The sequence below is a fragment of the Protopterus annectens genome, chromosome 11.part0 (assembly GCF_019279795.1).
Source record: "Protopterus annectens isolate FY-2018-M chromosome 11.part0, PAN1.0, whole genome shotgun sequence".
Classification (NCBI taxonomy): Eukaryota; Metazoa; Chordata; order Ceratodontiformes; family Protopteridae; genus Protopterus; species Protopterus annectens.
This window is the reverse complement of record NC_056745.1, coordinates 989257500-989283696: the sequence shown is the minus strand read 5'-3', so window position 1 is coordinate 989283696 and position 26197 is coordinate 989257500. Positions and strand designations below refer to the sequence as shown.

At 43.9% G+C, this 26197-nt stretch overlaps 1 protein-coding gene across 2 annotated transcripts in view; it reads right to left on the bottom strand.

The window, feature by feature from the left end:
* ATP5F1C (ATP synthase F1 subunit gamma) overlaps positions 1 to 26197 on the bottom strand; it is a 325104-nt gene that overhangs the window by 23818 nt on the left and 275089 nt on the right. The window contains exon 8 of one of the 2 annotated variants that reach the window (XM_044088363.1): positions 19407 to 19503. In XM_044088363.1, the coding sequence (XP_043944298.1) occupies positions 19407 to 19503 (97 nt within the window). Of the gene's footprint in view, positions 1 to 19402; positions 19504 to 26197 lie in introns of those variants that run through there. The other variant, XM_044088364.1, reaches the window with a different exon arrangement.

Here is a 26197-nt window from a genome sequence, read left to right as displayed (position 1 = left end):
AATCTAACAGTTTGCATAAATTTAGCTTTTTCCTCCATCTTTTCAAGGACTTCTTTTGCTCTGTTGCCAAACAGGCGGTCTTGGTTTAAGGGAGCATCCAGTAATTTAGCTTTAACATGATCTGGCAAGTTTTGCTCCTTAAGCCAAGCATGCCTTCTAAGTACAGACCCAGTGACAGCAGCCCTGCAAGATGCTTCTAAAGAGTCAAAACCACATTGCAAAGTAGGTTTACCAACTTGTTCAGCAGAATGCATTAAATCCTGTAATTCTTTATGTTTAGCAGTCAGGAATCACCATCATTTTCTGTTTAAGTAGTCCCACAATATGCTGCTGATACTTTAACTTATGAAAGTGGCAGTTTAAGGCCCTAGTGGACAAAGTAGCAGAAGTGTATACCTTCTTACCCCATCTGTCCAAAGCCCTGGAGTCTCTATCAGAGGGGGAAGGATTTTTGGCACTAGTAGCCTTAATGCCTTTAGGTCCTTGGGAAATGGTCTCTGGGTCCACAGTAGGATTCCTGAAAAGGAACTTGTGAGAGTCAGGTACTCTAATACCAGACAGCTTTTCTGGGAGCTGGAGGTAAAGTGTCTGGGGCCAGGCTGGATTCCAAGAAGGCATCATCTACAAAGTCCAGGACAGGAGGGATAGCTAAAGGCCTGTGTTGAGGGAGGAGTAAGAATTCCCCAATCCTCTTTTTGGAGTCAGAGTAATCCTGGCTTTCCCAGCGGAAATGCTCCCCAAGAGTGTGCAAGGTTTCACCAAAAGAAAAATCTTCTGGAGGAGAAGCAGAGGGAATGGAATCCTCTGCATCAGGATCCTCATAGGTAGATAAGGGCAAATCCTGGTAATCAGAACAAACAGACATTTCACAATCGTGATCAGATGGAAAATCAGTTCTAGGTCTCTTGGGGGGGGGGGGGAGGCTGGCTTCCCCAAGTAATAAGGTCTTCAGCCATTCTTATTTGTTTTTTAGGCATATGGGCCTGACCACGCAGTTTGGACGTCTGTTTTCTAGGCGTGGGTCAAGTTTTAGGCCTTGAAGAAGATGGCGTTGGGCCTGACCAAGCAGTTTGGACATCTGTTTTCTAGGCATGGGTCAAGTTTTAGGCCTTGAAGAAGAAGATGGCGTTGATTTAAAATGAAAGTCTGTAAGCCTGAATACACCCTCAGAAGCCGGTGCCTGCACAGCAGCTCCGGACCCATCCAAGGTAGAGACATCTACAGGTTCCATAGTCGAAGCATCTCGCAGCATACCGTACACCGAATGGGTCTCAGCAGAGGCCTGCAAATCTGAAGTAGCAGGTATCAGGGGCTGCGAAAGTGCCTCACTGAGTACCGGCGTAAGCGTCATCGGCAGTTTTGGACCTATGCGGTCTCTCTCTGTCTTTATCTTTGTTTTTTCGGAATGTCGGATGGCTTACCGACAACATTTCTGGATAGTTAAACAGAGTACCATAATAATTTGCTACAAAAATGGACAGACGACAAATAGTTCGGGGGGTTGAATAAAGCACAAAACCGACAGCGAGGGACGTCGTGGTCTGGGCCTAAGCAAGGAATGCAGTACAAATTAAAATCTTTATAAGGTATTTGCTTTCCACAGGCAAGACAATTGCTAACTTTTACTGACATCAGTTTAAGAGCAAGAAAAAGGATCCCCAACGGGGGTAGTTAGCTTTTTTGAAGACTTCGGTTCTGAAACTTAAAACGAAAATTTCAAGAGTCAGCCGACCGGCACTTACAAACTTTCTGCTTTGGGTACCGTGCAGCAAGAAAGACTGATGTAATGGCATTGGCTGCGTGTTTTATACCCCTGACGACCTAACGTCATGGAAGAGGAGACAACATTCGAAGCAGGAATCCAAGACTCTGGTATTCAGGCCGGCTGAGGGCTACCTGCAGGCAGATAACCCAAATGTAATGACTGCAACAGTGAAACACGAAGAACATCAAATGAAGTGCCCGTGGTTAACTGATTAGTCCACCAAATGACGTCCTTCTTGCAAGAGTCTGTCAGCGGTATGTGATGAGATAATGGTAGGTGCTGAAAGGACCACTGGGACGACAGCAGCCAGTGAAGAACCCTCATGTGTAGTCTGGCTAGCGGCACTAGTAGTATGGCAGAAGCCATGGTCCCTAGAAGCTGCAAAATACTCTTGGCCTTGACCTTTCGTAAGGGGAGAAGACATTGAATTTGAAGAACCAGACTGTACCCTTTCTACAGGAAGATGAGCCAACATGTTTACTGCGTCTTATCTCTGCGCCTATAAAATTCACAGATTGAGACGGCAATAAGGCAGATTTTTCCCAATTTACAGAAATCCCCAATTGGGCATAAAATTGAATGGTGGTGTCCCTGGTCTGAAGAAGTAGATGCCTGGTGGTGGTGGTGGTGGTGGGGGGGGGGGGGTCAAGAGCCAGTCGTCCAGATACGGAAACACCTGGAATCCTCGACATCTCAGGTAAGCTGTCACTACTGCCATACACTAGAACAACCTGGGAGCTGTGGTGAGACCAAAGGGCGGAGCACGAAACTGGTAATGACCAGCTCCCAGCCGGAAGCGTAAATGACTCCTTGACGCCCTGTCCATTTTTATGCGGTAGTAAGCGTCTTGGAGGTCTATAGAGCACATCCAACTGTCTTTCCCTAATAACAGAGTACAGACTGCAGTGTCACCATGCGAACTTGTCCTTTACTGATTTGTTCAATCTGCTGAGGTCCAAGATGGGCCTCCAGTCCCCTGTACGTTTTGGCACTAAAAAGAATCTGGAGTAAGTTCCAGATCCTATTTGGTCTGCTGGGGTGGTTTGGAGGATTCTTTCAGCAACTTGTTGACCTCCACAGTTGCCCTCCACAGTTGCCTGATCCCTGTGATTGGGTGGAGCATTCGAGATCCTCTTGGGAACATAAGGTGGAAGAGAAAAGGGTATGACATAACCTCTGGTAATAATTCTTTGTACCCATCTATCTGTCTTGAGTCATACTTAGCCAGGCTTCTGGATACAAAGAAATGCGACCCCCGACCGGCTCCAGAGAAGCACAGTCGGGCCCCACATAAGGATCACTGGTAAGGCCGGCCCCGGAACAAATCGTGGCATCCCTGGTTTTGCGGTCTGTCCCTGCCTCTAGGGCGACGTCTACCATTTCCTCCTCCTCCTCTGAAGGAGGAGTCACCCTGTGCATCTTGGAAAAAACACATTTTACCACCCCTCTGACCCTTAGGGTATGGTGTAGAGGGGACAGTGAAACGTACTCCCACAGCAGTGTGTGTTTTTCCTTCTTGCTCACACCGGGTGAGCATGTCCTTTACCTCGAGTCCAAACAATGAGGAACCGAAGGGGACGCTGGTAAAGGTAGACTTTATCGGTTCCGCAAAATTACACAAATGCATCCAGGAATGATGTCTTAAGGAAATTCCTGAACCCACTGTTTTACTCGCTCCATCGGCTGCATACGAGATAAGCCTCATGGACGACTTAACAGAGTTCAAGGTGGACAACTGGGCAGACACCTTGTCAGGGACTCCTTCAGTACATGTACCTTGTACAGAATCTCCTAACTCCTTAAGGAGATCTCTCTGAAGCCTAGTGAAGTGTGTAAGGTAGTTCAGTGATCTAAGAGTAAATGCCGCTGAAGAGAAGATACGCTTCCCGTATCTGTCCATCATTCGAGACTCCTTATTCAGCGGATGAACAGAAGTAGTCTCTGCTATCTCCTTCTTACTGGCCGCAGCCACCACCATGGCATCTATGGGAACACCTTTAGACAAAAATTCCTTTTCTTGGTCTCCTGGGGACTGGCTCCACGGCATCAGGAGTATCCCACACCTTCTGACTAACTAGCTCCATCAGTTTGTCTAAGGGTGGAGACACCCAAGAGGCTGAAGGTTGAGACCCGAAAGCCTTCAGGTACACTCACTTCTCATCAGAAGGGGTGATGGTGGGCCAGCCGCACCTCTGCTCAAGGATTTCCAGGATGTCTACGAAGGAGACATCATCAAAGGACGACTTAGGGGACCCTTCTGACTCCTCAAGGTCAGTGTCGGAGGTAAAAGACTCATCCTGGGGAGTCTACATGCTTCCTCTTACATGTTCTCTTCCGTGGGGGCTCCTCGGAAGGATATTCCGGGGAGGTCTCAGAAGAGTGGGGGCCACCAGCTGGTGGCTCCTGAGGCTGCGAGTCTCTGCTGTCCAGGGGGAAAGTAGGAGCCGAGGCAGAAGTAGGTGCCCTAGGAGCGAGAGTGTCGGTACCCTTGGTAGGAGCTGAAGACCGTGACAGCACACTCATCATCTCGAATGCTGACCTCTCCGGCTCTGAAGACCTCCTCAGCTCCGAGGAAACAAGAGGATGCCATCGGTTCCAGAACCATCAGATGTAGACGTAGGATCCAAACTCACCCTCACCAACACGCCGAGAGGGAGGCTCGGAACAGAAGAGGTTCGGTTCCAGGCATCCCTGTTGGGGCCGACTGGGGAGCTTCGGCTCCTAGACACCACAGCTGAGTGTCCGAGCGGAACTTGGCTCCGAAACAACCACAGGGGGAGCTGGAACCGAGGGGTCCACCAGCGGTACCAAACACTCTGGCTTCAAAAGACCAGCAAAGCTCGGAGGAGGAATCACCAAAGGGGGGGATGGACTCAAGTGGCCCCAGAACCGACTGGGTCGGAGCAAACAAAAATTTCGGTAAGGCAGATGACTTCAAAAGTCTCAGCACTATCCTCTCCACATCTTCTTCCGATAAACTCCTGGAAGACCTGGAGGACAAGAGTAGGAGAACGGGATCTCTGCAATACTGGTGACTTTCAATGTATGGGAGACTAGTAAAGGTTCCATAGACCGGCTTTGTTGAATACTCTCAGTGGTTGGCTCCAAGTTACTTGGTGCCGACCCTGTAATCACAGTAGCACAATTCTCAATCGGCTCTGAATTCTGTGGGGCTGATGAGACAGTAAATTTGTCAGGCTTAGTAATTTTAAGAGGTGGCTCCGAGACACCAGCCGGTGTCGGGGAGGGCCTCAGAGGTCTTGGATTTTTCCTTTTTAGATCCCAGAGATCTAGCAGAAGAGGAAGAGCTAGCCAGATCTTCCTCAAAGGAAAGACCTTTTAGAATGAGCTTATTTTTTTTCTTTCTTGCAACACCCTAGCACTAAAAGAGTGGCAAAATAAGCAAGTTTCCTGTAAGTGAATGGCCCCAAGGCAGTAAATGCAGTTACTGTGGCCATCCATTACAGAAATCTTCTGTGAGCATTTTATGCATTTTTTAAAGCCAGATGGCGTATGGTCCTTGCTTTCCTTAGACATTCTCACAGAAGATGACTCACACAGACAGAAGGGAGGACTAGGTCCACTAACTTAAACAGGCCTAACCCTACAGGAACAGCAAAAAGACACCACTAGGTCCCTCTAACTTAAACGGGCCTAGCCCGGGCAGGAAGGAAGGAAAGAAAGGGAAACTAGGTCCTCTAACTAAAACAGACCTAGGGAGGACAGAAGCAATAAGAAAGACTTGCACACCCAAAACAGGAATAAAGTCAGAATTGTGGGAACACTACACAAAGTGAACAGAACCTCGTTCTGTTTACAACACTAATAAGAAATATTAGCAGGTGGAAATTCACAAAAATTTATGACTAGTAACTATTCAACAAACACTGACAGCCTGAGCGTAAAAGGCGCCTACAATTATTAATGTCCAACTATGAAACAAATACATTAAACAAGAGAAACTGGCACAGAGGATACCAAGTACTATAAGGCCAAAGGGCCAACTGTACTTAAAGAAACTGCACACAAACGGCGCACTAGTAAACGCTATTTTAACTTGCAAACTACATTAACTATAACTACACAATGCTATATCAAGGTAAAAACACAAGAATTATCCAAAAATTTTGAACAAATTTGAAAGACTTAGCCAGAGCCAAGAAGCAGCACATCCGAACTCGTCATCGCGGCAAACAAGATCTGGGGATTGTACTGGTGCACCATAGGATACCTACCTAGCCACGAGCCAACTAGAAGACTTCCAGCTTGTAAATAGGCTGAGTTGGAGCAGAGGATTGGTTCCAAACCCATTAGTATGAATGAAGGGGAGATAGGAGTTCAGAACATCCAGGATTTTTGGTCACCTGAATGATCCACCAGTCCCAACTCCTTTTTTCTGCAGGGTAGGAGTGGAATCACAAAATCCAGGTGGTGGAGTGCTGCATCCAAACTGTCTTTAGAAACCACTGAATTTTCCTCATGTACAACTTGGCCAAGGGGAACACGGCGATTGTAGATGCCATGACCCCCAGGAGGTGTAGAAGACCCTGGCAGTCAGAGATTGAAGGGGTAAGATCCTCTGGAAATAGGAAGTGAGGAACAGTACCTGTTCTGTGGGTGGAGAATCTAACATCTTGTTTGTTTGGATGCGGCTTCCCAAAAAAATGTGGTCTTGCAAAGGGAACAGAGGACTTCTGATAGTTTATAGTGAAGCCTAGACTCCAGAAAGAAAATCGTGAAGGAAAGATTCTCCTGAAGTAGGTCTTAGGATTGGGCTTGGATTAGAAGACTGTCTGGGTAAGGGAAGATCTGAATTCCCTGTCGTCTGCAGGATGCTATGACAGGAGCCAAACATTTTGTGCAGACCCTTGGTGCCACAGAGAGACCAAAGGGCAAAGCACTGAACTGAAAATGTGAGGAAGCAACAGAAAAACATAAACATTTCCTGAACAGAGGGTGAATGGGGATGTGGAGATGAGTCTTTGATGTCTAATGATACCATGAATGCTTGGGGAAGAAAAAGGAAGGAGAGAGGGCAAGGTCAGCACCCAAATGGAGGGTACTTGCAAAAAGATGTTAAGTGGGTAAGGTCCAGGATGGGTTTCCAGGGCTATCCTTCCTGGGGACCAAAAACATCCTGGAGTAGAAACCTTTCCCTTGTTGGGAGGAAGGGACCTCTTGAATAGTCCAGAGAAAGAAGATCCGAAATGACCGGAAGGAAAAATACTAATTATTCTCCTGCCAGCAGATTACCCAAATGTAATGACTGCAACAGTGAAACACGAAGAACATCAATTATTCTTTTGGTGGTTGTGGGATGCCTCTGAAGGAGGGAGAAGTTTTCCAAACCATGAAATATCCTCTCTGGATGATGGAGAGGACCCACGAGTCCTGGTTGATCAGATTCCAAGCAGCAAGACAGAGAGAGAGAGAGAGGTATGACCCTGGAGGCAGATAGTCACAGGTTACCAGGCTTAGCTAGGGACTGAAAAGGCAGTTTCTGGGCAGGAGTGAATGGGGTTGATTTAGAAGAAGCTTGTTTCCTAGGGCATCTTACTTTTAGTAGAGGGCATGACAGGTTTTCTAACAAAGGCAGTCTTTTCTGGATAGTTACTTATTAAACCTGGGGATAGCAGAAACAAGGATATGCTAAAGGTTTTGTAACTCCTTACCTTTTTCCTGTAATGATTTGAATAGGTCTGCAGCCAAGCTACCAAATAAGGCTTTATTATCCACAGGGGCATCCATCAATTTGGCCTTGAAGTGAACAGGTAAGTGCTGTAATCTGAGCCAGGAATCTCTCCTTAGGACAGACCCAAAGACCACTGCCCTAGCTGAGGCATCTGCAGCATCATAACTGCACTTGGGAGTGCCTAGTAACCTGGACAGAGGAATATAGCCTGGGCAGGAAAATCCAGGAACTCTGAAAGGAGAGAGTATTTGGCCAAGTGGCTCTGTAATTAACTGCCCTGAAGGCCAGAGTGACAGAGGTGTAATCCTTTTTTCCCAGTCTCTCCATAAAGTACAGTTTTGTACCTACCATAAATGTAGATGTCCGAACTGGATAGCATCTGCAGTCATAACAACTGGGTTGTCCTGTCCTCAGGCAGCCCTGCAGTCGGCCGGATTCCAAAGTCCGGGTCCGGCTTCGGCTGATGTCGCACTTCACCCGACGTCATCTCTGCTGGTCTCCGGGTATAAAGGCATCAGCCGACGCCATTTTCTTCAGTGTTTCTTGCCCCAGATGCCAGTTGCCCTTCCTGGAAGGCTAAATTTTGGATAAATGCCAATGTTTCCAAAAGGATAGAAGGCAAACTCAGAAAATAAGCATGTATGTACATATATACAAACAAATACACCATAAGAGACTCCCCCCACTAGCTAGCTATTAGGAGGGTAAATACCCTAGGAGTACCACAGAGGGGAAGGAGGGAGGGTAATCCTGACTGCAGATGCTATCCAGTTCGGACATCTACATTTATGGTAGGTACAAAACTGTACTATGTCCTTCATGGATGCATCTGCAGTCATAACTGGGTAGAATACCATAGCCAACTAAGGGAGGAGGAAAAATTTAGATTATGGTGTGGTTAGGATCCCTTGCAGCACAGCAGTGGCAAACCCTGCTCGGGATCTGGAGTACATTGGTAAGTTATATTGCTTGGCAAATGTATGCACGGAGGTCCAAGTAGCCGCCTCAATAATGTCCTTGGTTGCCACACCTCGTAGGAAGGCTGTGGTAGTGGCTGTTGCCCTTGTAGAATGAGGCCTTATGTTCTGTGGAATTGGTTTTCCATGGAAGGAGTAACAGAACCGTATGCAATTTCCTATCCATTTGGAGATTGTCTGTTTGGAAATTGCTTTTCCTTCCCTTCCTGTTGCATAGGCTACAAAAAGCTGGTCAGTTTTTCTGCTACTTTTTGTTCTGTCCAGGTAGTAGCATAACTGTCTATGTACATCCAAGGAATGCAGCATTCTTTCCCCTCTGTTTTGTGGGTTGGGAAAGAAGGTAGGTAGGTGGATTGCCTGGTTTAAAGACACTCTGGATATCACCTTAGGCATAAACGTAGGATTAGTCCTCATGGACACTCTATCTTGGTGGAAGATTAGGAAGGGCTGTACCGCCATTAGGGCCTGAAGTTCAGAGACCCTCCTTGCTGAGGTTATTGCCAGTAGGAAAGCAGTTTTCCACGATAGATGCTGTAGGTCCGCTGTAGCTGCTGGTTCAAAAGGTGCGAGTGTCAATTTTTCTAGCACAAAGTTCAAATCCCAAGCTGGCAATGGTGGTTTCCTTGGAGGTTTTACATTCTTGATTCCTCTGAGGAACTGCCTGAGTAAAGGGTGTGAAAAGACAGGTGGATCAAAGCTGTATTCTGCTGAAATAGCTGATGCATGTATCTTGATGGAGGAATAGGACAGGCCTGTATGTAGAAGCTCTGCCAGATACTCCAGAATGTTAGCCATATCTATAACTGACACATCTTTTCCTCTTTCAGTGCTCCAAATGACAAACCTTTTCCATTTTCCTGCATAGTTCCTTCTTGTTGAAGGTCTGCGGGCTTCAAGGATAATGTCTTTAACCCTTTGGGAAAGTTCTGGGTTAGTTGCTGCTATGTGATGTTCCATGCAGTCAGTTGCAACGTTTTAGGTTTGGATGCATGATGCTGTAGTTGTTCTGAGTTAACATCAAAGGCATCAGGGTATTGGCCACATGTTGTCCCGAGACATGCTCCTCAGTAATGGGTACCAGTGTTGTCTTGGCCAGTTTGGAGCTATCAGGGTTATCCTTGGACGTTCCTCCTCGATTTTTAGTAATACCTTGTGTATCAAGGGAAGAGGTGGAAATGCATATGCTGTTAGACCTTTCCAGCTGAAGGAGAGCGAATCCACTTTCCATGCAAGTGGGTGGAATGTCCTTGTGCAGAATTTTTGAGTTGGTGATTGAGAGGGAAGCGAATAGATCTATCTGTGGTCTTCCCCATTTCTTTGAGATGGTCTTGAAGATGTCCGGGTGTAGCATCCATTCGTGGGCATCCGATGTGGTTCTGCTCAATATGTCTGCTAGAGTATTGTCCTTTCCCGGTACAAATATTGCCTGTAACTGGATGTTGTAGCTGAGTGCCAGGTTCCAAAGCTCCAAAGTCATTCTGCATAGGGGTATGAATGAGTGCCTCCCTGCTTGTTGATGTACCACATGACTGTGGTGTTGTCTGTCCTTATCATCAAATGGCCCTCTTTGAGAAATGGTCTGAAATTTTGGATTGCCAGTTTTACTGCCAGCATTTCTTTTAGGTTGATGTGCAGGTGGAGTTGATCCTGCGTCCACAATCCTTGTACGCATTTGTCCAGCATGTGAGCCCCCCATCCTAGGTCTGAGGCGTCTGTTGTGATGGTCTGGCTTGCTTGATAGCTGTGAAAGGGTAGGCCTGGGTTTGACTGGCATGCTTGTGCCCACCATAGGAACTCCTGTTTTAGGCATGGGATTAGTGGAATTTCTGCTTCTAGGCTGTGCCTGTGTTGGGACCATAAATTCCTTAGGTACCACTGTAGTTTTCTCATATGTAGTCTGGCATGTGGAACCAGGATTATGCATGATGCCATGTAGCCCAAGGCCTGCAGGACTTTTCTTGCTGTTAACTTGTTCTGTTTTGTTAGAGCCAAGAAGTAAAGAGGGAGTTCTTTTTGTCTTTCTGCGCTTAGGAATGCCATTTGTTTTACAGTGTCCAATTCTGCGCCCAGGAATGTCCTTGTTTGGGATGGTATCAGCCTTGACTTTTGTAAATTGACTGTGTATCCCAGTGCTTGTAGCAAGTAAATGACCCTTTGTAAATCTGTTGTCAGCTTGCTTTTGTTGTCCCTTGTAGCAGGCAGTCGTCCAGGTATGGATAAATTTGGATTCCCTGTAGTCTGCAGTGGGCGATTACTGATGCCAGGCATTTTGTGAATACTCTGGGCGCAGTAGATAAGCCAAAGGGCAATGCTGAGAATTGATAATGCTCTGATCCTGCAAGAAATCTGAGGTATCTTCTGCAAATAGGTTGAATGGGGACGTGCAGGTATGCCTCCTTGAGATCTAGAGTTACCAGCCAACACTCCTTGCCCAGCATGGGAAGAAGTTGCTGTAGGGTCAGCATTTTGAATTTTGGGACAATGATGTATGTATTTAAGGTGGACAGGTCGAGAATAGGTCTCCAACTTTTTTCCCTTTCTTGGAACTAGGAATAGTCTGGAGTAAAATCCTTTGCCTTGTTCTGTTATTGGCACTCTTTCCACAGCTCTCATCTTTGCTAATTGCATTATCTGCTGTAGAGCTTCTGTTTTTTGATTTGGAGGCAGGTTTGGCATTCCTCTTTTGACTGGTAAAGTGTGAAAGTGAAACCGGTAACCTTGGTCTATGGTTTGCAAAATCCACTTGTCTTTTGTGATGTAGTGCCAGTTTTTCGAAAATAAGGTTAATTTTCCGCCTAATGGAGCTGCTATTTGTTCCCTGGTAGGCGGATGTAGAGTTAAGTCACTGTGATTGTGCTGTTGTAGTGGTAGTGGCTGAGTCTGTGCCTCTGTTATTACCTTGCCACTGTCGTCCTCTGTAGGCACCTCCTCTGGATTGGTGTCTGCCTCTGGAACGTCTATTCCTGCCCCTTTGGGATCTTGTGGAGTCAGGAAAGGACCAATTTTGGCAGGCCAGTTCCTGCTAAACCTTGGGGCTGAACCTGCAAGAAATCTTTAACCGTTTGAACAGATTTTGCCTTTTCTTCCATTTTCTTCATTACCTGCTGGGCAGGTGTACCAAACAAACTGGTCTTATCCATAGGAGCATCTAATAACTTAGCTTTAACATGATCCGGTAAGACTTGTTCTTTCAGCCATGCATGTCTTCTTATCACTGTGCCAGTCATGGCTGATCTAAATGAAGCCTCCAGTGCATCATAGCCACATTTTAAGGAATGGTTACTAACCTGTTGTATGTTATTTACCATTTCTAATACATATTTCTTATCTATAGAGTCATCAGAGGATAGTTTTTTAGTGAACTGATCAAGCATAAACTCTTGGTATTGTATCATGTGAAACTGACAGTTTAAAGCTCTAGCTGAGAGAGTAGCTGAGGTATAAACTTTTTTGCCCCATCTGTCTAAAGACCTGGCTTCCCTTTCAGAAGGAATAGGGTTTTTTGCTGTGGTTGAGGCTACTGCCTTAGGCCCCTGGGATATAGTTTCGGGGTCTGCAAGTGGGGCCTTGTATAGGTGATGATGCGTGTCTGGTACCCTGTAAAATCTGTCTGGTTTGGCAGGGGCTGGAGGTAAGGAATCTGGTGCAGAGCAGACATCATTAAAGGCATCGTCCACAACAGAGAGGACAGGAGGTATAGCTAAGGGCCTGTGTTGTGGAAGGTGCAGAAAAGTCCTAAGTCTTTTTCTGGAATCTGAGAAATCCTGTTGCTGCCATTGGAATTGTTCTCGCATGGCATGTAAGGTTTCCCCAAATGAGAATTCTTCAGGTGGAGAAGCAGCTGGAATGGATTCTTCAGCATCTGAGTCTTCATAATTGGAGAAAGGAGCCTCTGGCTGGTCTGTAATATTTGAGTCATCCGCAGAATCATCAGAGGACACAGGCTCGGGGGGCTCTGCCCTAGGTCTCTTCTCTGGGGGCTGAGAGGCCCTGTCTGGGTGAGATTGAGATCCCCTAATTAAGGATATTAAATCTTCTGCCAGAGTAAGCATTTGTGAACTAGAAGTAGGCCTGGTTGAAGGGGGTTTAACAGGCACTGATTTAGTAGACTTGGCTGCTTTAGCCCTGGCAAAGGCCTTAATGGACATGGCTGCAGGAGGCCTAGCAGCACCACGTGCTGGGGTAGAGACATCCAAAGGGATGGTGTCTGATAATTCACTAGAAGCCACTGTAGTAGGTAAAATTTCAGAGGCCGATTCAAGTAAGGTAGCCAAAGATTCAGCTGTGCTTTGATCAGTTTTCTCGGTTTCGGCCGAAACAGAGACACTAGCGGTTTGCTTCACCATGGTTTCGGCCGAAACCGTGGACCGCGAGTGTCGGTCTTTTTCTTTGCGTTTTTTAACAATTTGGGTAGTCGGAGGATCCGACGGCATAATGTACGCAAATTCTGAACCGAAAAACTGTTCAGCGAACTCCGACCGACGCCTAAGCGTTCGTCGGTTGAATGAAGCACAGGCCGAACAGGCTGCTACGTCGTGGTCTGGGCCTAAACAAGGCAAACAGTAAGAGTGGAAATCTTTATGAGGTATTTGTTTCCCACAAGTTAAACAGTTATTGACTTTTTCTGACATCGGCTGAGGCAAGAACGAGTCCTCAACGGGGTACTTCGCTTTTTAGAAGTCTTCGAAGTAGTATTCGGTAGTAGAAATCTCTGGATCCGACCGACCGGCACTTGCGAACAGCTTCTGCTTCGGGCGCCACGCGGCAAGAAAGACTGGAGAAAATGGCGTCGGCTGATGCCTTTATACCCGGAGATCAGCAGAGATGACGTTGGGTGAAGTGCGACATCAGCCGAAGCCGGACCCGGACTTTGGAATCCGGCCGACTGCAGGGCTGCCTGACGACAGGACAACCCAGTTGTTATGACTGCAGATGCATCCATGAAGGACATCCTTGCTCTCAGACAGCAGTAAGGAGGTGGAAGGCAATTATTTGAAAGCCTTATCGGCTGGAACAGATGGTAGCTGAATCTGCAGCTGGAGCTTTGAACAGGAACTTAAGAGTCCTCAGGCACCTTGTAGAACCTGTCAAGACGCTTGGGAACAGAGGGCTGAGAGTCTGGGCACTTGTATGCAGCTATAAATGCATCCAGGAAAGCTGGCAGAGGATAATGGAGAATAAATCTGCAGGAAGTCATACCACCTCATTTGTATGCCCAAGACTTTACATCAGTCCCACTTGAAAAATTATTTTATGTTCTAGATAGTTTCTCCAAAAGAAATATCCTCCACAGGGGATTCTGTACCATTAAATTCCTCTTCTGGGGAGGCATACCAAAGGGGAAACTATCTGGGTGGAATAGGCCAATGACTATCTCCTGAAGGTTCCTCTTCATCAGAAAAGGTACCTGCAGCTGTCCTCTTGAAGGCAGTGAATGGAGAAAAGGCCTGCAGAGGGACAGAGGAAGGTGAGGACTGGGGCAAAGCTATAAAGGCACTGGAGAAAGCCTGAGAAAGCCTGCCAATCAGGAGCTTGCTCTTGCAGAGCAGGAGCAATATGCTTTGTCTTTTTCTTTTTGGCAGCTTCCATGTGATGAAAGGGGGAAGGGTCTGACATCGACCTACATTCATGTCAGTAAACACATCCTCATGCACAGTGATTTGGGCGATACAATGAGGACCTTTGGAAATAACGAGGCATGATTCCCCCTTGTCACCAGAGTCAGACGCCTGCACTTCCCTCGTGATGTGCTGATAGACTCTTTCGAGGTCTCCTAAGTGGTACCCACTGAAGGGACAACCACAGACTTCAGTATGGCCTCCGGGCCTACATCTGCCTCGGGAGAGATGCCTGGAAGAGAGGGCACATCTGGAGGATCAGGCTGAGGTTTCTTGGCCTTTTCTGCTTGGGGCTCACCCAAAGGACCAGACGTCACCTCCATCTCCCATGCCAGATGCTTAAGGCGTTGGTTCTCCAAGTCTGAGAGAATAAACTGCTCCTAAGGGTTTTCGGAATGAATGACTTGGATATCACAAGCTGTATTATAGTGGTCAAGGCCTAGACAGAACAAGCAGAGGTCGTGGGCATCTATGCCTTCCACACTGACACTTGCTCTTCCTAGTTCCCATGAAATCACCGAACAGAGAAGCAGTAGCAAAAAAGTAAATTAAGAATGAAAAAAAAACCCAATAGGGTATTTATCTGAACAAAGGTTCACAACTAATCTGGCGAGCGAATGTCTGGAGCAGGTGAAAGCACAAAGGGGCCATCAGAATGAACTTAGATTTAAAAAAAGTTTAGCATTCTAGACAAATGTGGGAAATAAAAGGTATAGAAGAGAGTCAGTCTGGCCACTCCAAGGCTAGAGCATCTCTGGTCCAACCACTGGAAGCAAAAACAATTTGGTTACTTTGTGCTGATTGGCAAAGGAAAGAGGTACACGGCAGTGCCCCAAAAGCAAAAGTTTTGTTTTATAACGGACAGTCTCACACCACTTAGGTTCATAGGTGTGTACTAGGCTAATGGCCCTGGAGCCTTTACAAGCCTAGCTCACAAGATTACTCTGGCATCGGGCCACCCAACCTTAGTTCCTAGTGCCTCTGTCGAGTAGAGCCATCAGAGTGATCCCTGGGGTGAATTTTCTGTTTCCCATCCACTCATCAAGATTTCTCTTGAGGAGGGCCAGTGAGGTGCTTGACGTGTGTGGGAAGTCTATTCCATAGCACGGGCAGTCTCTGGGTTATGAACCTGCCCTCCAGCATGTTCTATTGATTGTGGTAATAAGACTGAGGTCTCTGAAGCATGTGGTGTGGAGGAATTGGTATTTCTTTACATATAGCATTTCTAACAGAGCTGGGTCAGACATGGCTTTGTAAGTCAAGCAGAGATCGCCTCCAAGTAGGCGATATGAGAGGGGAAATAGTTGGAGTTTGAGTCTGTCCATATAGGACAAGTGTTTAAGGCCTAGGATCCTCTTTATGAGGTACTTTTGCGGTCTCTCCAGTTGCTGCAGGTGTCTAGTGAGGTACATGCCAAATGGGACATTGTACTCTATGATTGGCCTAATGAGGGAAGAGCATGACCTTTCTTCCTGGATGCAAAACCCTTGGTAATGAGATGTGCCACATATTCTGGGGCACCAAGCAACAAAGCTGTCTGTGCACAAAAGAAATGGCACCCCAAAGAACGTGCATTGCTACTAGGAAATACTGTCCCTTAATGGTTCACTGCCATATTCTCACTGCCTCACAAATCTGGGTGGTGAATGTGTTCTTCCTATTTGTTAGCAGGTTCAATTCAAACAAATTGCAAAGTGATGCAATCATACCATAAAACACTGCAATGACATAGTAGACAGCATGTCCGGAGGTGTGATGGGGAAGAAAAGGGTAACAGAGCATTTTTTTTATAAGTGCAATGAATTGACAGACTTCCTTAGAGTATTCTGTCAGAAATATTGGATAAGCAAATAGGTAGAAGAAAGGAATTTTTGAGCTGGGATACAAGACCTCAATTGCCTAAACATAGTAGGGCCTTGGTAAGTGTTTTTTTTGGCAGCAACCAAAGGAACCACAACTGCCAAAGGTTTGGAAACCTGAAGCCTGTGAGATGCCTGCAGGTGAAAGGTAGTCTAGATGACAGAAGCTTAGTCATCTGACTGCATCCATATGGCAAGCCTGTAAATTTCAACACTTGCACTGGTTCCAGGCTGGAATTTTTGGAATTCACCATTATGCTTAACATATGCAACTGGAGTAAGAAGTCTTGGCCTTGATGAGAGATACTGTCATGGAAGCGGTGAGAAGCCAATCTAAGTACACAAAACCTGGAATCCCTTGCAGCCTGAGCCAGGCTGCCACTACCACCATACATTTAAAGAATGTGGGAACTGTGGTTAAGACCAAAGGTCAGAGCCCAAAACTGGTAATGACAGCAAGGCTTTTAGCTGGAAGTCTAGCTTTATGTAATGGTAGGCATACTTGAAGTACAACTGGATGTGCTCTGTAGATCTCAAGACAGGCAGAATGAACTACAGCGTAACAATCCAAAACTTGGTCTGTTTGAAGTAGCTCAGCTTCCGGAGATCCATGATTTTGGCCTGAGGTCCTTGTTTTTCTTTGGCATCAAAAAGAATCTTGAATAGACCCCAGATTCTCACCGGTCTGGTAGGACCTTTGGGTGACTTGGCTGAAGAGCAGTTTCTGGACTTCTACTGCTGCATCCCTTGAATGACGGGATGGCATGTTCAGATGAGACTTTGGGGAACCTTACAGAGAAAATAAAATGGGAATTGTACAGTCTCTAAACATGACTGAACACCCATGCATCTGAAGTGATAGCCTCTCAAGCTTTTGGGTGGACAGCCAAGCAATGGTCTTTGGGTTTTTTACTTCACAGACTATACTATGGTTACAGTTTGGCTACCAGAAAACAACCTCATTGAAAGACTTCTAATCTTTTTGTGGATGACTTAAAACTGTATAGGTCATCAAATGAGCTGAAAGTACAACTGCAAGTAATTAAAACTTTCCCAGATGATGTAAGAATGTCATTTGTTTTTGATAAACATGCAAAAGCAACGTTTATGCAGCACCTAGAAAATATCAATTTAGGACAGGAGAGTGATATAAAAGCAACTTGAGCAGGAGGGAGTATACAAATAGTTGGGAATTTATGAAGGAACAGCAATAAAACATGAACAAATGCAAATAAAACTCTGTAAAGGAATACTTCAGAAGAATAAACCAATACTGAAAACTTCCTTGACATTTAGGAATCAAGTCCAAGCTAAAAAACAATTTGCTCTTCCTGTTCTAACTTACAGCTTTGGAGTGAGTGACTGTGCCTCCCTAGATCAGTTAGACAGGAAAACAAAAATACTTCATGCTTTTCAATGATGCTCGATCTGAAGGATATATGGGCCTCCCAGAAAAATGATTATACGTACATATCTGGCAGCAAGAGAAATCCAAGGAGAACAGGGTATTTTAGATACAGGTGGCAGAGCTCTCAGAAGGAAGCCTCTTGAGATGGCCTGTGTCAGATCAGAGTCAGATCTGATAACTGACAGACTGAAGCTGGATAGAAAAGACAGCAGATCGACACAGCCGAAATGGCCAAATGTACCTTGCTAGAGGAATATGAAAGGTCACTGGACTGTAACTCGTACAACAAATCTGGAACTAGAGGCAACCAGGCCTGAAGAGGATCCTGGTTCCTTGACTGGCACCAATTATAAAATCATATGTGCAAAGGAAGATATTTAATATTTTTTTTAACCTCCTTTACTACCTGCTGCACGTCCTCAGGAAAAAAGGTGCTAACATTCCATCATCCAGGTAGTTGGTTGAACAGTTTCTAAATTGGGTGCATCAAACTCCTAAGTCTTGTGAGAGGAAATCCAGTGTTTGGGAAGCGTGTGGTAACTGCCCTTGGTTAAGTTGAAAAGGAAGAATCACTTATGAGCAAAAGGGAGTTAAGTACCACCATTCTGGAACCTATCAACATCAGTGGAAAGGGTGGAAAAGCACACAGGAACATTTCCTCCCATGGGATTGAGAAAGCATATCTTCCAGGCTTGTTTGCAAGACATTCCAGAACAGCATCTCATTGCCCTTAGATATCTGTTCTCAAGGAAGGCAATCGTATCTTCCTGAGGTGTTCCCCACAGCTGGATCAATTCTTGAATTGGCAGATATTTGTGCCGACTGAAAACTGTCCATGACTGTTGAAGGCTTTTCCTTTCTAATAACAGCCTCCTTTCCACTGCTTTTTAAAACCCTGTTTACTGGCTCCTTACTGCTTGAACTGCTTACTGAAGAAGGGGACATTAGTATTTTTCTTAAAAAGGTAGGGTTGAAAATTCTGAGATACTCCTTAAATAAGTTTCCTCTTTCATCACACAGTTTGCTCCTTCTGCAGCTGAGGTGCTTAAACAGAACTGGATTATCCAAATAAGAATTTCAAATCTCAGACTTAACATAAATCAGGAAGATTTTGAGAATTAAGTCAAGCAGATCGCCTCATAACTGAGGCGAAACTGCAGTTCTGAAAGAAGAATTATCAAAATCATAGGCCTACTTTAAAATATGCTTAATCACCTGAGAAACAGCAGTCATAGAAGCATTTAATGAACTCTACGTCAGAAGGAAGGAATGTTAGTCATTCACTTCTGCATGTTCTCAAAAGATAATAAAAAACATAGGGGCTTAACGGTTTACAATACTGAAAGTTGAAGTACTAATTTTCTCCCCAACTTAGCAGATTTCCCATTCTTGTGAGAATAGGGTTAGCTGCTGTAATCAGTTTACCAAAAGCACTTCTAGATACAGAAATAACTGTTGGATTTGCTTTAGGATTACGAAACAGGTATAACGGTCAGACTTTTCCTGTGGGCAGGAGGCAGTGAAACATTCTCAAAGGCAGGCAAGACAGGAGGGACAGCTGTAGTTTTTGCCATCTGTAAATGTAATAAATACATTTTTTGTGCAAAAGAAATTTTATTCTGGTCCCGCTATAAAACTATTTCATCTTAGACTGTCAGAAAGAGAAATCACTTCAGCAGAGACATCTGATCAGAGAACTCTGACTGAAGAAATTCCTGTACCAACCCCCACCCCCCTGCAATGTCGGCTCTTCTGACAAATTCCTGTCAGAAAGGGATCAGTCAAAACAAAATAAAAACTCCAGCAAAGCTAGAACTTCCACTGAGTGACCTCCCAAATCTCCTGTATCAGAGGCATACGGGGTATATGCAAATGATCCTTATGAACATTCTGTCTGAACATCCAAACTTACCTGCATCAAGCAAAAGTGCCACATAGAATAAACAAATACAAATCTAAACCACAGAAATACACAACTAATGGTAGAATATGAACAAAATGGTTACTAAAACGCATGTTTAAATATTCTAAAACTTGTAGGAATGGAGAGAGAACTTTACTCATGTAGTAAATTTCTACATACTTACAGGGCAGCGGCACCAGAAATGATCTCAATCAGCTCCTTGGTAATTACAGCTTGACGGGTTCGGTTAAATGTTAGAGTCAATTTATCAATCATCTCAGCTAGAAAGGAGAGAGGCAAGACAAAGTGTATTTGTAAGAGTAAGGGATCTGTCTAAATGAAAATGTGAACTGAGAAAATGCAAATACACATGGCACTTAAGGCCTTTTTAAATAAAAGAGAAAGTAAATTTCCTCACTACACTATCAAAATTCTAGAGCAAGTTACAAGCTCTTTCTGTACATCTTATTTTCTTAGCATATACCTAATCAACATAAGTATCAAACAGTATTTCTTATATTACAGATTAAAGGCAAAAGGTGTATATTCAGACGTTTGTAGCTACTCATAAGAACGGTTACAATTCTTAATACAGAAAACAAGCCTGAAGAATGAGGCAGCAGAAGTTAACTGGCTTAAATTACTTTACTGAAATCTTCAGAGAAAGTCAATTTAACATGTCAAAATAAGAGTAAGAGCAGTAAATGTGCATCAAACAGCAGCTACAGAGAAAAGTGAAATACTGCTTCACACTACACTGCAACTGAATACATGAAGTGCAGCAATGTTATCATACAGCTTAAGCTCTTCAAATACCTCCAACAATACACCACTACTCCCTTTTTACCACAGACTGAATTTGCCAGCCTGACCTTTCAAACCCCTTCCTAGGATGAAAAAGGGGAGGGGGTACCATATCGCTAGTAGTGGAAGATGGCATCAGAAAGTTGATAAGTTGCATCAGGAAATACAAGAGACAACTTGGAAGGGGTATGGAGGGAAGGTTGGTAAAACAGAACAAATCAGGATTCAATGTTATAAACACATGCCTTTTATAACTTGTACTTACCCAGTCCTTCCACTCCACAAGGTAGGACAGTCTCTCTAGCTAACATTCTGGATGACATGACAGGATACCATGGAGTATGGTGGCCTGAAGGAAGACACAGACTAAGATATTACCAGCTTGTAATGTCTGCTGAAGGTATGCCTAGATGCCCAAGTACGGAGGAATTTTTAAAGAAGGCAGAGATGTACCAACTACCATGGTTGAATGTGCTTTTAGACGAAAGAGTTTTGCTGAACAAATATCAAACATAGGAGTTTTATTCAGTCATTTCGATAAGGTATCTTTAGATACAGATTGTACCATTTTGCTGTTGTCATCTTTTCCAAAGCCAGATAGTGCAATCCAATTTGTTTTTGTATAATACAAATAAAATCTCAGTTCTTTATGTATACCTAGATAAAGAATAAGGTACTCTACCCAGTTAGAACAGAATGGGATAACTCTGAGGCCACATTAGGTAGAAAATATATTCTTGCAAGCAAGGAAATCTTGTCCTTATGAAGTATGGGGGTTTACATGAGAATGATTGAAGCTCTGAGATTCTTCCAGCTGAATTAATGGCAAAAAGGGAGAGTTTTTTCCCCAAGTCAAGCATCTGAGATGTGAGAAATGCATCAGTTCAAAGGAAGGCAGAGTTAAGTTCTGTGGTGTGGGATAGCTTATAGGATGCCAAAGCAAGAAAGTGCCCTTAGGGTTTGAAGACCTTTGTGAAAATTACAAGTGGCTGGCAAATGAACTTTCCAGGATCGAGTATTTTGACCAAAAAAGAGTGAAGACAGGAAAAGAACTGAAACATCTGGGGACAAGAGGTCCAAACCACTTTCGGTACTCACTAGAGAAAATTCTTCCAGTTTTCATGTATAGTTTGGGTGTAGATAACATCTGGGATGCAGTGGGAATCTGTATCACCCTTATGGGAAGTGCCAAGTCCTTGGCAATTAACAGAATTAGAGAAACCATGTAGTTTGTCAAAGGGATGCGATGTCCAGGTGAGGCTCCTGGAAAGTTGGGAGAGGAAATCTCAGAGGGATTCCAGTAGAAGGGTCCTAGTTAAGTTGAGGCCACAGCATAAGACACTACAGCTCCAAGTACAAGAACAGAGCTAGGAGGATGACACTACTCTGCACCATTTTCTTTTCTGGATAAAAGGAGTAAAGACCCTGATGGCCACTGGCAGACATCCCTTAGGGTTTGCTCCTGTGGAAGGGTAAGAGAAAATTTGCTACATTTAGCCTTGATCAGGGATACAAACAGCTCCTCATCCACCAGATCATGCTCTTGTTTCTACTGGTTCTTTATCACATGCTGTCCCAAACAGTGTTTGAACCAAGGTCCTCCCTTCCAAAGTAGGGAAGGGTTTTTATTAAAGGATTTTCCTAGAGTCAAAAGAAAGAAAAAATATTTTATTCCAGTTCTGGATCTTTTTTTCCTACACCTGTTTGTGATGGTGCCCAAATTCAAAATGATGTCACTTCACAACTGGTTACTGCAACCTTCTTTTTCAAGTTTCTTTACAACACTAGACTTAAGATGCTTATCACCACACCCCTATTCATCCAGACTTTAGACATGTCTTAAGGTTTTGTATATCTAGATCACAATCAGTTCTCTGCCTTACCCTTTGGGAACACTCTTGGTGCAGTGGACAGTTCAAAGTATCCAGCTCCAGTTATGGCCAATTCCCGGCTAAAGGGTATCCACATTTTTCATACTTGATTACTTGCTTTCCATACTTGATTACTTGCTTTTGTAGTCTTTCAAAAAAAAAAAAAAAAAAAAAAAAAAAAGTATCCAGAATCTCTCTCTCGGGAAAAATCTCTCTTACAAAAGTTGGGATTCTAACAGAACATTCAAGTGTCTGATTCCTTCACATAGGGTTGTGCTCCTGGGATGTCAATAGACACCCTCAGTTTAAACAGCTTTCATTCCACAGGAAAATAGATCTTTATCTAGATCTACTTCTAAGGTTTTCCACTCAGACTTGTATCTCAGGATTTTGGGTCTCATGGCATCTATGTTTTTCATGACACCCTGACAAGACCCTGCACAAGAAAGATACAGTGATGTCTGAAATCTTTGGTCCCATCATACACATTTTTACCTTTTCAAATTCCAGTGTTGGGGTCTGTCAGAAGAGAAATCTTTTGGTGGAGACAAAAACCTATCTCTCCCCTTCTCCCCACTCCAAAGTGGGCACCAAAGATTCAGACTTTGCTTGGGGAACAGTTTCAGAAGACATACAAGTGCAAGGGGGTAGGACAGCAAGGACAGACAAGCACAAAAATATCAAGGAGAGGTTTGCCCTGATCAAGGCACAACTCACTGAACCATCTTTGGTGCACAAGACCTCTTCAAGTGGTTATAAACACAGTCATGTGGTACGTTAACAAGCAAGGGGAAGTGGGGTTTTCCTCTCCTTTGCAGACTAATCATTGTAGCTTGGGATACAGCTTTACAGCATAATCTCACTCTACATGCATCTTACTCTCTGTCACAGCAAAACTGTGTAGCAGACAAGCAGAGTAGGAACAGGACAGTCTCTCACAATTGGAAACTAGATTAGGGGGTCTTCCAAGGTTTGATCCATCTATGGGGAGTTCCTGACGTAGACCTGTCTCCTCTCTGATCAACTGGCAAAAGTATGTTCCAAGACTCCATGCAAGAAGGCCTGAAAGACAAAAGTATTTTCTTTTCCTTGGAGAGAAATATTCTTGAATGCTTTTCCACCCTTTCCACTAATATCCAGACAACCATGGTTCACCCTTCTTTTGGAGATGGCCAAGGGCAATTACTACAAGCTTCCTCACAGAGTTGTACTACTCGCACAAGAACAAGGGTGTTTGATCCACGCTGACAATCAACTTCAATCGACTTGCCTGGATGATATGGTTAAAATTCCTTTTAGGCACCTATTTTCTGAGGACAAGCAGCAGATACTAATGGAGGCAAGAAAGCTTGCTACTCGAAGATCATACATTACCAAATGGAAAAGGTTTTCTAGTCCTCAACAACATAACCAGCACCCAATTCAGGGCTAGTTGTTCTCTGATTCTGAAACATATTTGTGCGAGTTACTATCCTATGGCCTTTCTTATTTCTCCACCAAGGTTCATTTACTGGCCCTTTCAGCATATCTGGTCATGAATCTTCCTCTTTTAATGCAGACCAGTGTCAAAATACTCCTGAAAAGGGTTTTGCACAAGAGATCTCCAAGAAAACCAGTGGCTCCTCCTTGAGATCTTAATTTGATGTTGGAGAAGCTAACACTTGTTCTGTTTGAACCAGCTAATCTTGCTGACTAAACAGTTTTGCTGACTTGCTCTAACCTATGCAAAAAGGGTATCAAGAGTTAGAAACTCTTATGGTGAGTCAACCCCATCTCATTTTCCATAAGGATAGGGTTTCATTGATAACTAATCCTTCGTTTATGCCTAAAGTAGTATCAGAGTTTACTTTAAGTTAAACTATCCATCTCCTCTTTTACCTGAACTTAAAAATGAGGGAGAAAGAATACTCCTTACCTTGCATGTCCACAGTCAACTTGTGTACTATATTGACAGAACTAAACCTTTCAGATCTTCAGACCAATTGTTCATTTCTTGTGAAGGCAAAAAAGACGCACCATTTCCAAATGGTTGTCACCTTTTGTTACAATCACCATAAAACAAATCCAGCAGGGTCAAGGTCCACTCTACCAGACCCTTGGATTCATGTATGGCTTTTCAGAAAGGGTTTGGTTCTAGAAGCTTCTACTTGGGTCATCTGTAAATACTTTTACAAAGCACTATGAGCTTGATTCCTTCTGTACGGTCCACATAAAACTTTGCCAGGACCCCTCCCTCAGTGGCTCCTGTATTCTTCTCCTTCCGCCTCCCAAATGTAGTTAACTAAAGTAACCTACTCGTATAGGTAGGGTTACTGCAGCAGCAATCAATGTGGTGAACATAGTACAGCTATGCAAGTAAACTTTCCATAACAGTAGATCTTCAAACGCTGCAGTGGCCACTCCCTCATTCATCCCCTTGTTTTTTTTTTGGTGTGTTTTTTTTTTTTTTATGCCAGGGTGTGGACATTTTTTGTTATTATTGTATTTTCAGGGCTCAGCACCCCCACCCCACTGACAGGAAAGCTCTGAAGGGTTCTGCACCCAAACTTGCATTTTAGTAAGCTCAATTCAAGCTGCTTGACAGCTTAAGCATGTGAAAAGTGCTTTGAAAGCTGGTCAGCTGTTACATCCTTGGCAGGATATAACCCATATAGCTAAGTTTTCTGCAGCAGTTTGAACATCTACTGTTATGGTTAACTTTTACTTGGACAACCATATTTTCTTGAAGCTTGACTAGTCTGTGAAAGGTACAGCATCCTGCAAAACACCAAACTCTGAAGTAGCTGCAGTTGTGATTTTTCCTTGTTAATGGTGATTCCTAAGGGCAGGCAAAGTTTCAGCAAGTAATCTCTTTCTTGGGTAAGAAAGTTTCTTGGGTAAGAGATTCCCTCATGGTCAAGATGATGAATCAGTTATTAGGTAAGCGAAGATTCAAATTCCTAGGGTCGTTGCAGGAGAGACAACTACTGCCAAGTACTTGACAAACATGCTGCTGTAGTGAGACCAAATGGCAGGGCTTGAAATTAGTATTGACCGTCTCTAACACAGCGCAGTAACATCTCCTGGGCTCCAAATATGCAAGTAGACACCCTGCAGATCCAGCAAGTACATCCAATCCCCCTCTCTGAAGATGCAACTAAATAACTAGCTTCTCATCTCTGCAACCACAGAGCCACTTATCCAAACAAGAGACAATAGAAGAAAACAAAGCTAGAATGTAGAAGAAAAGATTAGTAAGGTAGAAGTTGAACAGAAAATGTAGTTATGGATTATCTGTAAAGTGAATGACTTAATTGTGGAGAATCAAACACAGGCAATGTAACAGCATGATGGGAAAACAGGTTCCTAGATTAGGAAGCAAGTGGAGTGGGGAATCTAAAGATCTGCCACATGGTGATGCACTGGAGCCTTCAGCAGGAGAGTGGTCTGAAAATCCAGTTGAAGTTGCACAGCAAGGGAAGGAGCAGGAAACCATGGCAACTCTGACACATGTAACATTGCGGCGTGATGAATCAACGAGTTCACACATGAAGAGGTAGCAGATGAAGTCAGGTGCATATGATCAGGACACATCACAAGATGTTCTAGAATTTTCTGTAGGATACCAATAAGAAACAGAACCAGTAAGATGCTTTCAGTCCGGAAGAAAAGGATCCAAGGGAAAACATGCTTGATTTAATAGAGATAGATAGGCATACTGAGATAACAGAATGAAATAGATTACAGAAAGAAAATAAGACCCAAAATGTTAGAAGATTGGTTAAACAGAGGACTACAATAATCAAGCCTACTAAGAAAAACTCGTGATACAACAGAAATTAATAAACAATTGAACCAATAATGGATAAAGTGATAAAACGAAAAACAGAGTGATAAAGGAAACAATTAAAATGCCACCATTGAAGCATTAGAGAGAAAAAAACCTAAGTAAAAAGACAAGAAATATACATTTTTAGAAAAAATACAGAAAGGGGAACAAATTGAAATATTTAGAAAGACAGACTAGGTAGAAGCAACGCAGTATCAAACTAGACCAGGATCTACCAAACACAGCTGTCAATAATAAAATAAAAAAACATCAGTGCAAAAGAAAAACTTAGAAGATATGCAGATAAATATAAAGGAAAAGTAAAAAGTACGCAATTCCTTGATAACCCACAAAAGTTTTATAGAGAACTGGGAAACTAAACAAAAGAAACACCAAAAAAAATAAGAAATAGATACATTTGATAGAAATAAAATTATGAAGACCCTGTTGAACACAAAGATGCTGAATGGTAAACTAAAAAAAAACCCGTTT